This window comes from Myotis lucifugus, unplaced genomic scaffold, assembly GCF_000147115.1.
Source record: "Myotis lucifugus unplaced genomic scaffold, Myoluc2.0 scaffold_10, whole genome shotgun sequence".
NCBI classification, from domain to species: domain Eukaryota; kingdom Metazoa; phylum Chordata; class Mammalia; order Chiroptera; family Vespertilionidae; genus Myotis; species Myotis lucifugus.
The window spans coordinates 2,400,268-2,414,330 of record NW_005871058.1 but is presented as its reverse complement, the minus strand read 5'-3'; the positions used below and the strand labels follow the sequence as shown (position 1 = coordinate 2,414,330).

Genomic DNA, 14,063 nt, shown 5'->3' with positions numbered 1-14,063 from the left:
AAATGCAACCATATTTTACACTTTAATGTTCAAGTCTCTCAAGTTTTTTTCACAAACAATGGGCACACAACTTAAATGTAAAAGTAAATTTTACCATGACTAAATTGTATAGTAGGATTTCCAGTAACTAAATGGTCATACACTCAGTTGAATTAGTATCAACTATCATTATTGGAAAAAAGTCAGAATTTCCTATAAGAATCAACATAGAGAATAAGTAACTCCCCTCGTCTCTGCTCCATCCCAGTCCCCTGTATCTACATCATGGACAGACACTCAATTGTTAACAATAAACTATACCTTCTGGGATTTTTATAAATAAAACAATATTATAAAATTTTCATGTTCATATACCCTTCATCTAATGTGTGTTAATTCTGGAAACAAAACTGTTAAGAGTTGTTTTCATAATTATTCACAATTCTACAGTCCTTAATATTTTCAAAATGCTGTGAAAACACATGGTCATTATTTCGCATCAAAATGTTCCACATGCTTAGCGATGCTTACTTTTGACATGTAGATGAGAAAGATCAGTGAAAAGACTCATGGCAATTTCCCTAAAGGAACACACCAGGGTGTGTGACTTCAGGAAAATCAAGATTGCAACCTTAGCCTCCAGGGCAGGATTTCTCAAACAACACTACTATTTCAGGGACAGGATGATTTTTGTTGTGGAGGAGTGAGGCTGCCTTGTGCATCCTAGGATGTTTAGCAGGGTCCCTAAATTCTACTCACTAGATGCCAGTAGCACCTCCTTACCAGCTATGACAACCAGAAATGTATCCAAATATTTCCAGATGTCCCCTGAGGTGCAAAATTGTCCCATTGAGAACCACTGGTCTAGAGAGGAATAATTGCATATTGAAATGGATAATTTGTACTTTTTCACATCCTATATATAAAATTTTCATTTCTCTATGGAGTGAATATGACTGGTCTACAGCCTCCTTTAATGTTTACATTCTCTGTTATATTAATCCTGCTGACCACTAAATATATTTTAATGCTTCTATGGCACATATTTTTATCTCCACATCATTGACATTACAAATTATTAACAGCTTTTTTTTTTCTTACTGGCAAATGAGCTTTGTCTCAAATTTTTATTTCCAATCAGATTAGATTCAAAGTAACACTATTTGAGTTAATAAAGTGCTATCTGACCTTCCATACTCACAGTATTCCTGTGAGGTAGGTGTTTAGTGTTATGTTCCATCATTAGAAGAGATTAAGAATAAATTCAAGGTCACACAATTTTTTTTAAATATATTTTATTGATTTTTTACAGAGAGGAAGGGAGAGGGATAGAGAGTTAGAAACATCGATGAGAGAGAAACATCGATCAGCTGCCTCCTGCACACCCCTTATTAGGGATGTGCCCGCAAACAAGGTACATGCCCTTGACCGGAATCGAACCTGGGACCCTTGAGTCCGTAGGCCGACGCTCTATCCACTGAGCCAAACCGGTTAGGGCAAGGTCACACAATTTATCTGTGACAAAACAAAACTAGACAACTTGTGTGAGCTTTTCCCTCACATTAGGATTGTTGTGATGACTGATGAATCTCAGAGGGAGGTGAGGGTGTGTGTGTGGGGCGGGTGGAGGGGGGAGAGTGGAGAGAGATTAACCAGGGAATTTATATGCATATATGCACAGCCCATGGACACACAAACAATAGGGTGGTGAAGGCCTGGAGGAGGTGGGGAAGGCAGGGTGCAGGGGGTCAATGGGGCGGGGGGAGGGGACATTGGGGGAAATCTGTAATACTTTCAACAATAAAAATAAATTAAAAAAAATAATTAAGAACATTAGATTATTTAATTTATATTATACTACAGTAACTTTTACCTCTCTTTGATTTTGTACAAAGATTTAGATAAGATAAATATTCTTTAATAATAATAACATAACTTTGATTTCTTAAGTATTATATCTGACACTCATGTATTTATGAAAACAAAAGAACAACAGTTCCTAATATCACAAAGATATACTTCAGTAAAAGAAAGTGGACAATAATGGAAGTACCTTATCTCTCACTAAGACTACATTGCAAAACCCATGGCAGCCAGATGAGAGAAAAAACTTAACCTGATTTTGATTTTTAAAATTGAAGAATTCTACACACATGTGCATTTAGGATTATTAAATAAATAACAATAGTTCAAATCACACTCACATAAAAGAAATATTATTATGTCTTTCTACTCATTAAAACATACAGATATACAAAATTCAATGTATGCTTACAAATGTATTGATTAAAAATAACATCTATACACATATGAAACATTTGGATACATTTTAAATGTTATATAAATCTGTTTTAGATAAAAGCTACTTCCTATTTTTTTTGTTTCTTAATGTTTTCAATTGGCAACCATAAATGTACAGAGTAAGCTTACATTAATATCAGAAAATAATCAAAAACTTAATTATATAATATTTTAATGTACTTAAATATTTCTGAAATAATTTTCAAATATTGCAAAGCTAAAAGTAAACACAATTTTAAACCATATCTAATGTGGGTACTGCAGGAAATAAAAACTGATGAAAGCCTTATCAAACTCTTAGCTAGAAAGGTAGCAAAATAAACAAAATAAACTTTGAGACTGCTACTTGAAATGTGAAAACACAGAACAAGGCATATATTTAATAATTTATGAACATTAAAGAACAATAGTAGTGTTTGCCTATGTAATTTAGCTCTTTAACGGAGTGAGTGTACTAGAAGTCAAGATCTGTAAGCCTATGTATCATTAAATTTAATTAATTACAAATTAGTTGACATTCAAAAATTCAACTTAATTGCATTGAATGTAATCATCTAACTCCATGGAGCTTAGGCATTTTTAATAGTGTAAATGTCCTTGGATCACCAAATCCATGAGTACCTCTGTTGAAGGTACTTCAGTCAGTAGTAGGTTCATGTGTGCTTATAATTTACAGGCTGGGGCTTAGTGAACCAGGACGTGGGTCAGCATGATTCACATGGGTGTCTCAAGACAATAGAGTAAACAGGAAACTAGGAAGGCAATCAAAGGTAAAGTGCACAACAAAACCAAAGTTGATGGGTGAGAAACCAGCAATGCAGCTAAGAACCGGAGTCTAAGAAGACAATACAAGCAGCCAGTGGCCAGGAACTCTAGCTAACAAGCATAAAGGCGTAAGAATAGAAGCACAGCGCCAAGAAGACCTGATCATTGGACCCATGTTCTGTCCCAAACAGCATGCTTCTTGATTTCCACCTTCCTGAGCCAGAATTGGTCCCAAGGCTAATATATGCCCTGGACTGATAGGAGTCAATGAGAAGCAAAGAGATATACAACACAGACCTATTACTTCCTTGTTCCCTAAGTATAGAGTATGTAGTAGGAGAGAGAAAAACTCTTTTCAATATTAGTTATGATTTTAGAAATCCCCCCAAAATTTATATGCTAGCACCAAAAGCATGGGAAATTTTTTTAATAATGCTTGAACTTAAGAATATGCTTTTGACCATTAAGTATGTGTATATATGTGTGTATTAGCCTTTTGGCACATAGGGAGTCATAACTTTCATAACTTTCACAACTATATTCATGGAAATAAAGAACTGAGAGAGGGAAATGCTGATGCTGAAACTCTAAACTCCACCGTAGCATCGATGAGTAAGTGTAAATGAGGAAAGTCAGGACTTTGTTGTAACAACATTTTATCCCCCGAAGGTTTCCCCCAAAACACTCATGATGAACAAAATATATATATATATATATATACCTGATCGAATTGTCTTAGAAAATATATAAAACTGGGCCACCGTGTACGATCATCAAGTATCACAGCTGCTTCACAAGTGAGTCCCGCTGGTCCTGCCACTTGGGTCTGTGAAGTTCATTTCGATGTGGTTGAAAGCAGGATTATCGGTTCCGCCCTCTTCTACTGGGTGAGATTTATAGCCTACAACTTGCTCCTTCTAAAATAAAATGTTAACATGGTGATTAAAAGAAAGAAACTGTTCATTCATTCAATTCTAAATAATTGTCATTACGGCTTTTCTTTTTCTATATCAGGTTTGTAGTCTGCTGAGGGAGACATACAACAAAAACAGATCATGAAATAGGGCAAATATCTTCCCTGTCATCAGAGTTCAGGAGGGTGTAAAGACCAACTAGGTGTCTCTCCCGGTGATAAAAACAGTCATACTAATTGGAGGAAAAAGAAAGCCAACTTACTTTCTTAAAATTGTCAAAATTGAATAACATGTCCTCTTTAGTTAATAGAAATTTTCGGTCTAAGTTTTGTTTTCTTCCTCCTGAAAAACATATACATTATTTGCATTGTTAAAAGGATTCCTATAATTACCCAGTCCATCATGCAAGCATTTAACTTGTGCACATTCGACTCTACACACTCATAAAACACAAAGAGAAAGGAAATCGTTTAAGCAGTGCTGGAGACTAGCCCACCATGTCCCTTGCCTCAGTCTCGGTTTCTGTAAGGCTCTCACTGTGATCAGTAGGAGTTTAAGATAAGTGCAAGCCAACTGCCTCATCAGGTACTCAACTAAAGAGCGCATCACCTGGCCGAGTACTGGGAGGAAAACTGTTTTAAAGCATCCTTTATGAACTACCAATAAAATATCAAATCATCTGTCTCTGCTTCAGATGGTAAAGTTGCCTTTCCCCGATTTGGTGGCTGTGAATGTAGATGTGTGTGAAGAAACTCAGGAAATTATGAATTGCTGAATAAATTATTTAAATAAAAACCAATATGATGATTGGTATTTGATCCAATTCCTCTTCCCTGAGATTTTACTTTGGTTTGTTACTTCTCCTGTGGATCAAAGAGAATGCTTTTTAAAGCCATGTATCTCAAAGAGTGGTTTTCAAACTACCTCTTTCTCAAGTCACCTGGGCGAAGTACTTAAAAAGCAGATTCCTGGACTCCAACCCGGACTGACCCAGTTAGAACTTTTGGGGAGGGGCCCCTGAATTCTGACTTTTACTAAATGTCCAAAGTGACCATTATGCCCATGAATGTTTACTCACAGAATTATTTACCCTACTTTCCTGATGAAGAAACATACTCATGACACACAGTACATGGTTAGGTGAAACTGAAACACCAACTCAAGTCTGTTTGGTCTGGATTCTTACAGATTCCTAGTATCCTACAGTAGATTTTAAAATATTTCCCAAGGAGCACCAGAGTTTTATGTTTCTATATTTTTTCCAAGGTGCTCACTGCTGCTGTGGAGTGGGAATAAGACATTTATGAAATTCATGAAGTTGAAGTGTTTTATCACTGGATGCCTGTTCATGTGGAGAGAACATGACTTTTTTAAACAAAGACATCACACATACTTGGACAGAGTGGAGAAGTTCTAACTAGTCATTACACATTTGATAAAGAAGGCAGTGCCTTCCCCTAGTTTGATTGCTGTGGATGTACATGTGTGAGGGAGCGTAAGAAATTGGAGAGCCTGGCACTTTCCACCAACTCCACACTACTACCCTGGTCTGAGCCACTGTGATCGCTCACCTGGATTACTGCAATAGCCTCCTACCTGTCCTCCTTCCCTTACAGACTATTCTCAAGGCTGGATCAGAGTGCTCCTTTGAGAATTATTGGAAAATTGAAAAAAAATATCCCATGTAGTAGACCTAATAAGCACAGAGATAGAAAATAGGAGAGAAAAGATAAGAAAATTAGAACTGTCCAAGACTCAAACATTTGACAAATAGAATTTCCAGAAAGAGGAAACAGAAAATAGCAGGAAATTACAAATGAAATAATATAGGAAAATGCCCTAGAATGAAGGACACGGGTCTTCAGATTGAAAGGACCCTACTGAAGGCCTAGGGCCGTGGTCGGCAAACTGCGGCTCATGAGCCACATGCGGCTCTTTGGCCCCTTGAGTGTGGCTCTTCCACAAAATACCACGTGCTGGCGCATGTACGGTGCGATTGAAACTTTGTGGCCCATGCGCAGAAGTCGGTTTTCAGCCTGGGCGAGTCTATTTTGAAGAAGTACTGTTGATATTTGACTCTGTTGACTAATGAGTTTGCCGACCACTGGCCTAGGGTTGTCATTGTGAAGTGGGTCCCATGCAAAGAGTCAGCAGGTGGCATGGCACTGGTATTCTCAACAGAAACACAGTAAGCTACAAGAAAATTAAGACATCCTCTCAGAAACAAGAGTTCTTTTCAACCTAGGATTCTCCACTCAAACAATCAAGCATAAGGGAGAATTAAAGACACTTTTTTCAGGTATGTGTCATTTCCAAAATCTCCTCTCTTTTCCATGTGCTCCATTTAATAATTAGTTAGATGGAAGGGAATCTAACACAGGAGGGAGACAAAGGGAATTCATGGCGTGAGGACAAATGAAGTTCCAGGACAACAGTTCTGTATCAATCCAAGAGAGCAGTGTATACTATGTGTATTATCAATCTGATTTTTTAAAATTACTTTTTAAAGTTGATGAACATCTGAAAATAGCCTTCACATACCATTTAGATATAAAGATTACAATCATTATTCCTTACATGTGTGTGCTTCTTTATATTTTACAAAGGTCAGTATAGGGCAATGACACAGGGTTGTTGTAATAATATATGTAAAATCCATAGCATGTGGTAGCCATGTACAATTTCTTTCAAGCATCTTATTTTTGTCTGAAAGCAAACTGTGAGATAGGCAGGTCAATTATTACTATTATTATTCACATTTCACACAAAACATAGCTAAGGCTCAGAGTAGCTATATAGACTTCTCCATGTTCATGCAACAAATAACAGAACAAAGATTCAAACAGAGATGAGTCTTCTGCTTCCAAATTCCCCATGTAAAATGGAACAAATAATCAAACTAGCTGTTAACAGGACTATGGTGAAATAACATAAATAGCTATAAAACATATATAGTAAAAACTGATGTAGAGGTAAGTAAGTACAACGGTACTAATGTTTAGATAGTTACCTGTTGATAAACTGACAAGTATTCCCACGAATAATGTTACCAAAGTTCCAAGGGTGCTGAAGTATAGATACGATAAAGAATACCAGTTATCCATCAGTGGAGTCCTAAGAGAGAGCAAAGCAAAAATGTCAGATTTCATGTAATGCTATTGGCAACTGAGAGTGTCAATAATCCTCATGGCAAAGTCAAAATATAATATTTAATAATGATTTTAGTGTCATAATCTGCTGTCCCAATTTTATCTTATTGGTTCAGGAATTAAAATTACGACTTAACCTTAACTCTATACTGTCCAGGTGTATTCATTCAACTGTGATGCATGTCTCAGGCACCATTCTTGTCATCATTAAAAAGGTCTATGATTAAAAAGGTAGATAAGGTTTCTGCCCTCGTAAAGCTTACATTCTAATGGGGAGATAAATATACTAAGGAAACTAATTAATAAATATAATGATTTCCACTGATGGAAAACACCATATAGAAAAGAAAACAAGGTCATGTGACATTAGCAGGTGGAAAGAGGGAACGATACTCTAAGGTGTGGTCAGAGAAAGCCTTTGTGAAGAAGTGACATTTGAACTGAGATCTGAATAACAAAGAGTTATTGAAGAAAGCATCCTAGAGAGGGGTAAACACCAGCAGCCTGAAGCACCGTGAGGAACTTAAAAAATAAAAAACTGAATCTGGGTAACTGAAACCCAGTAGCCAGGCAACCAAAGGGTGTCTTATTTCATCTCCAGTGATGCTGACCTAGGCATAATTTCCTAAGATGTCATGTGGCTTTAGTCCTTCATGCCTCTGCCTATGTTGTTTCTCCATTCTGCATATACATTCCTTCCTTTAGTCCCTTCTGCCCAACCTTGTTCACCTGATTAACTCTTGCTCATGTAATATCGCTCTTAGAAGGTTTCCTTGACTCCACCCAGGAATAGGTAAGCTCTTCCTCCTCCTGGCTCCCATGACAGCCTAGGAATACCACTTATCTCAGTGCACTATTTAATCATTTATTTACTTTCATATTTTAAATCTTTATTGCTGAAAGTATTACATATGTCCCCTCTTTCCCCATTGATCTCTCCCACCCCACCTCCAGCCCCCACCCAGTTCCCCACCACCCCGCCATCTGTGTCCATAGGTTATGCATATTCGCATGAGTTCATTGGTTGATCTCTTCCCTCCCAAATTCCACCTTCCCCTTCTTTCCCTATGAGGTTGGACAGTCTGTTTGATGCTTCTATGAGCATGGATGGACCTGGAGAGCACTATGCTAAGTGAAATAAGCCAGTCAGAGAAAGATAAGTGTCACATGATCTCACTCATATGTGGAATCTAATGAACAACATAAACTGATGAATAATAGTAATTTATTTTCTTGTCCAACTTTCCTTCTGCTCATTTTCTGTGACAAGAATAATGGTCCAGACCTTCTCCCTTGAGCCAACCTCTGCATTCTTCAAGTGGTACATCTCTGAAGTCTCTGTGCCAGGGGTGGGCAAACTTTCTGACTCGAGGGCCACAATGGGTTCTTAAACTGGACCGGAGGGCCGGAACAAAAGCATGGATGGAGTGTTTGTGTGAACTAATATAAATTCAAAGTAAACATCATTACATAAAAGGGTACGGTCTTTTTTTTTTTTAGTTTTATTCATTTCAAACGGGCCGGATCCGGCCTGCGGGCCGTAGTTTGCCCACGGCTGCTCTGTGCGAATCCACACTCCAACTCTGTTTATATTCATTCTTTTAGCAATTATTTATCAAATTTTTATTAGCTATTTACCAGTTGCTAGTTATTATACTTATTGTGTTTACTGAATTGTTTTGTATATATTAACACACTCTCTCCTGCTACATTATAATTTCCTGTAAGGCAGGAACCACAGTGAATGTGAGAGGAAAACTTTCTATGAATATTACATAAATAGCCATCTCAGAGCTGAGTACATAGTTCATGCTCAAAACTTCTTATTTATTAGCTGAGTTATTTTATAAATAAGCTAACACATAAAAGCGATTATTATGGTACCAGGCACACAGTAAAACTCAGCAAATTTATTTGTTTCAGGAATCCAAATAACCATTTTTCTTAGAATCTTAAATTAAGAGAGGTATTTACAAAATCAGAACAAATGATAAGCAAAATTATAAATACAAAGAACATCCTGCACGTCCTCCTCCTTACCCTTCCATTAATATTTTCCCCTCGACTGACTCTCTCTAATGAGATCTCAACACGCCCCTCAGTAGTGCTTTCATGCTTGTCCAGGCCATTTCCCTGCATTTCCTTACCCCTGTTGGACAGCAGCCCACCTAGTCAAATCTCTCTAAACATGCCCCAGGCTCTGAAACTACCTGAAGTTTCTACCATATGGAGTTCCAGCCCTGAACTCCCACTGACAAGCATTCTCACAGCTGAGTTCCCTCTAGGTCCAGTGGTTCTCAACCTATGGGTCGAGACCCCTGAAAATACATCCTGGATATCATATATTTACATTACGATTCATAACAGTATAAAATTACAGTTATGAAGTAGCAACGAAAATAATTTTATGGTTGGGAGTCACCACAACATGAGGAACTGTATTAAAGGGTCGTGGCATTAGGAAGGTTGAGAACCACTGCTTAGAACATGAATCACTAATCATGGTCACATGACTTCTCTCAAGGGTGTTCCAAGGGAATGATTCTATTACGGTTTCATTCCAGGTAACCTGGAACCTGGTTAATACTTTGAGGGAGGTGACCTCATTTTTCCAGTCCTTGTACATGTCTTTGGGTTTTATGCTTTCAGGCCGGACATTTACACAATTGAACCTCAAAGAATGCAGAGGTTGGGGCTCCAGCCATCTGCTCAGTCAAAAATCTGTGTATAACTTTTGAATCTCCCCAAACTTAACTCTAATAGCCTACAGCTGACCAGAAGCCTTACCAATAGCATAAACAGTCAATGAACACATATTTTGCATGTTATATACTGTTTTTGTAGAATAAAGTAAGTTAGAGAAAAAGAAAATATTATTAAGAAAATCGTAAGGAAGAGAAAATACATTTATAGTACTGTATGCATTCACTGAAAAAAAAGATCTGTGTATGAATTAACCCGCACAGTTCAAACTTGTGTTGTCAACTGTATACCCACTAATGAAAGCCTTGCCCTCACATTCACGATACAATAAACACTAATCTACCAACAGGTCTACATCATTGCATTAAATCAGACAGCATCAGTATCCAGAAGCTCAAAAGTGTACTTCGAGATGAAAACCCCAGCACGAAGAGCTCAGATGAAGTTCATTGCTAGTGCTCTAAAGACTTGAAATCTGGACAAATAGCAACTTTCAACACATTTAGATAATTATAGCTTTTAATCAGTAAAGGCTATACTTCAAAGACTGTGTAAGCAATATATTTTTTTATAATTGAGCTTTTCATTTTAAAAGTTTTTCAGTTGACAAAGACAATTTAATCCCAATAGAGCTGGTATTTCATAGAATTTACCTATAATGGAATTTTTGTTGTTGTTGTTACTATTCAAGTCTTCTCTGGATCTTTAGGTGAGGCAGAAGCTTTTATAGAAACTAAAAAATGTGGCTTTTTTTCTATTTCTACACAAACTATTATAGCCAGAAAGCCCCATGATCTCTCCTCCTTTCAGAATTATGCAAAAATCACTGTTGCAGGCATGACAAAAAGTAACTAGGGTTCTCTACCTGTCACATATATTTTTTAAAATTATGACATTATAAAGCTTAATTCAATACCTTTCAACATTGTGTTCTTGAAAAGCAGTGGTAGAAAATGGCATTGCTGTGGTTGTCATCCAATTCGACCCATTGTATGTGTTGTTACAGCCATAGGTTTCAAGGCTTAGTGGCATGGTTCTCTCGGGAAGTGGGGGATAGAGTTGAGCTCCAATTCCAACCCAGAAAGAAGCAGCAAATCCAGCCAGCAGACCAATAAGTGCTCCCTGCAAAACAAGAGTGTTTTTAAAAGAAAAACAATTCCATTTGCTTTGAGATGGAAATTAACATTAGAAGGTTAAGCTCAACATGGTTTAAGGCAAATTTACCAGCTTCCTCATAAAACTGTTCCCCCCCACACACACAAGATCCCTACCTCTTGTCAAGAACCGCATAGGCCCATGATCCTCAGCCCTGAGGATGCTGTAATCCCATTCCCTTTCTTCATATCGCTATCTAGTCCATCACCAATTCGTGCCCATTTTTCTTCTCATATGTCTCATACTTGCAATTCTACCACTCTGTTTCTATGGCCAGCATTCTGTTCTGACCTTCTTGTCTCTTCACATCCAAATTACTACAACAGGGCCATAGCTGACTCCAGGTCAACTCTAGTTTTATTTAATCTGTGAACAAATGGCATGCCATGTGAGCCACAGACTGTGAAGAAAAAAGCATACACTGAGTTTATTCCTACACTTAACACCATGCATGACTGCAACTGCGCCACAAGGTAATTAGCGGCGGGGGGAGGGGGGGGGAATGACTTCACTGGTGCATACAACCACGCCAAATCCTTCTAGAGATAATTGGAGATGTCCTCTCCAAAGGCATTTGGTTTCCCAATCTGTGGGAGACTTGGGTCCCCCACCCCAGCTTTTCATCAGTAATCCAGATGTTCTGCCAGCCCTTGAGTGATTTGAGCCCTAGTTCCAAATGATGGGAACGAAAACAAACCTGGAGCTGGGAAGCCCCTTCCTCTGTGGTGGAATTTCCTCCTTTCTTTCAGAATATTGATCAGAGCGGGCAGCCTGTACCTCAGGCTCCACAGAGGACAGGAGAGAATATTTGAAGTAAGGGGGAAAACATGAGCAAAATGATAGGGTTTGAAACAACAACGGTGGTGCGTTGATGGGAGAATGAGAAGGCTGCTGACCAGGTCAGAGGATTTATTTTGGGGACAAGGACTGTAAGCCTTTTCATTAAGTTGTGAACCCTAGAAAGCAGAATTAGGTTTCTTTATTTTTGATGCCCTGACACTTACCACAGTGTTAAGACATATTGTAGGCAGGCAATAAATATATATTTTAAATAATATGAAGTTGAAATAGCAGGATAGCCAGCTGTTGACAGGTCAAACTTGCTTTCTCTCAGCTTTGTACATGACTGGACACATAAAATTATAAAACCCATGTAGGCAGAAATATTCAGTGTTCTCTACTCCCAGGACAGGTTTAAGCCATAAATATTTATTGAACAAATGAATAAATAAATGAGTGAATGAGAGGGTGGGAAAGAAAGAGAAAAGGATAGAGGAAGAGAAGCAAAGGAAGGAAGAAGAGAAAGAGGGAGGGAAGGAGGAAGTCCATTCTAAGGTGAGGGTAGATATTCTACTGGTGAAAATGTGAATATAGTAAAGAAAAGGAACTTCCCCCTTTTTATAAAAAATATCACTATCTTATTTCTCTTAAAAACACACACACACACACCATGTTGGACCTACAGCTTTTCTGAAGGCAACTCATGGTGGAAATAAATGTCAAAAACCAAAAGGCAGTAATCAAACCACTATGTATTTCATAATACAAAGAGTCTAATCAAAGCCTTAACATTCTGAGGTAGACACAAACTACTCTCTTTCATTAAAATTAATTTCTAACAAACTAGCTTTTTATATGATACTTCATTGAGAATAATTAATAATAGTGACAGTAGAGCCCTTATTAGTATCTGCCTTACTAATTCCTAATACATTATTAGGGACATTGAATTCTAAATGTAAAGTCATAGTTCTGTGGTTATTCTCCATCTGTCTGAAATAACCATATACAAGATCAGTTTTTCCTGAAGTTTATCTTCTGAGAAGACTGAATCAGTGGACTTTCGCCTGAATTTCAGATACATAAATTCAACTTCATTTAGTCCAAACAAAATTTAGTTCTTCAAAGCACTGATCTATCAACATAGAAGAGCAGGCCTACTCCCTCTTTTGGTTACTATACCCAATTATGATCACCCCTTTGGGGCTAGAACCATGTTGTTGGAGCTACAGCTTTAAATATCAGGAGTAGAAACTTTCTGGCCAAGGTGGTGAAGACTTCAGTGCTCCTCTTTGCTGTACTCTGGATATTCACAGGTATCCTCCGCTCTATCATCCTTAAATCTCTTATATCCGAGTCTGTCAATCTCCTTCTTTAATTGCTAACGATTGATTTTCAAGAAGGGCAAAAAGATAAATGCACAAGAAATGTTGCCCCTCGGTTGTAGTATAAATACTTGAAATTGCACTATATTGTTCTGGCAGCTTCCATTGAGCTTCACAAATGCAGGGTCCCAGTGGATAGAACTTCATTGTACAACCCGGCAAAGTCGATATGAGTGATCTAAGTCATTGAGACAAGTCACTAATATGGATAGCGTCTTTACAACTGAGAAAAAGTTGTAAAGCTGCTAATGTATTTTGGAAAGAAAGCTTTACACATATTCATTTATACTTACAATTGAGTTGCCAAAGGGAACCAAAATGCCCAAACTAAACAAGCCCAGGAGTGGTCCACCGATCATACCAATTATGCTGAGCGCTGCCTGCAAAAATAATAAGGCCAGCAATTAGAAATCTCAAATCCAGAGTTAAAATGATTCAAAGTAATTTCATCAGGATGAGGATTTAAGGTATTCAGGTTCCTCCGAAAAAGCATGGCAGCCTTGTCATTGGCAAAGAGATGACTAGAACTTGGAAGCTTCTGCTTCTTAGTCTCAAGTATACATATGCTCCTTCAGGTACCCTGATACGGGAAGCAAAATGTAATGGAGGTGGAGACCCAGAAGACAATGGGAACTCCCGTATGAATATGTAAGTCAACAGTGACATCAGTCCTCCCAGCCTTGTTCTCCTAGACCAGCGGTTCTCAACCTGTGGGTCGCGACCCCTTTGGCGGTCGAACGACCCTTTCACAGGGGTCACCTAAGACCATCCTGCGTATCAGATATTTACATTACGATTCATAACAGTAGCAACATTGCAGTTATGAAGTAATGAAAATAATTTTATGATTGGGTCACAACCTGAGGAACTGTATGTAAAGGGCCAGAAGGTTGAGAACCACTCTCCTAGACCTTAATAATCAATTACATCAC

The 14,063-nt window shown here is 37.9% G+C and overlaps 1 protein-coding gene across 4 annotated transcripts in view; it reads right to left on the bottom strand.

Moving 5' to 3' along the window:
* Window positions 1-1,803: 1,803 nt before the first annotated feature.
* The window catches only part of SLC5A8 (solute carrier family 5 member 8), a 44,886-nt gene continuing 32,626 nt past the window's right edge, over window positions 1,804-14,063 (bottom strand). The window contains exons 11-16 of one of the 4 annotated variants that reach the window (XR_001347144.2): window positions 13,425-13,511; window positions 10,728-10,933; window positions 6,970-7,073; window positions 5,531-5,652; window positions 4,222-4,301; window positions 3,919-3,962 (exon numbers count right to left, since the gene is read on the bottom strand). Coding sequence is in view for 3 of the 4 variants with exons in the window: in XM_006084089.3 (XP_006084151.1) it covers window positions 3,837-3,962; window positions 4,222-4,301; window positions 6,970-7,073; window positions 10,728-10,933; window positions 13,425-13,511 (603 nt within the window). In the remaining variant the exon portion in view is untranslated. Of the gene's footprint in view, window positions 3,963-4,221; window positions 4,302-5,530; window positions 5,653-6,969; window positions 7,074-10,727; window positions 10,934-13,424; window positions 13,512-14,063 lie in introns of all 4 variants that reach the window. The other 3 variants (XM_006084089.3, XM_023749872.1, XM_023749871.1) reach the window with 3 other exon arrangements.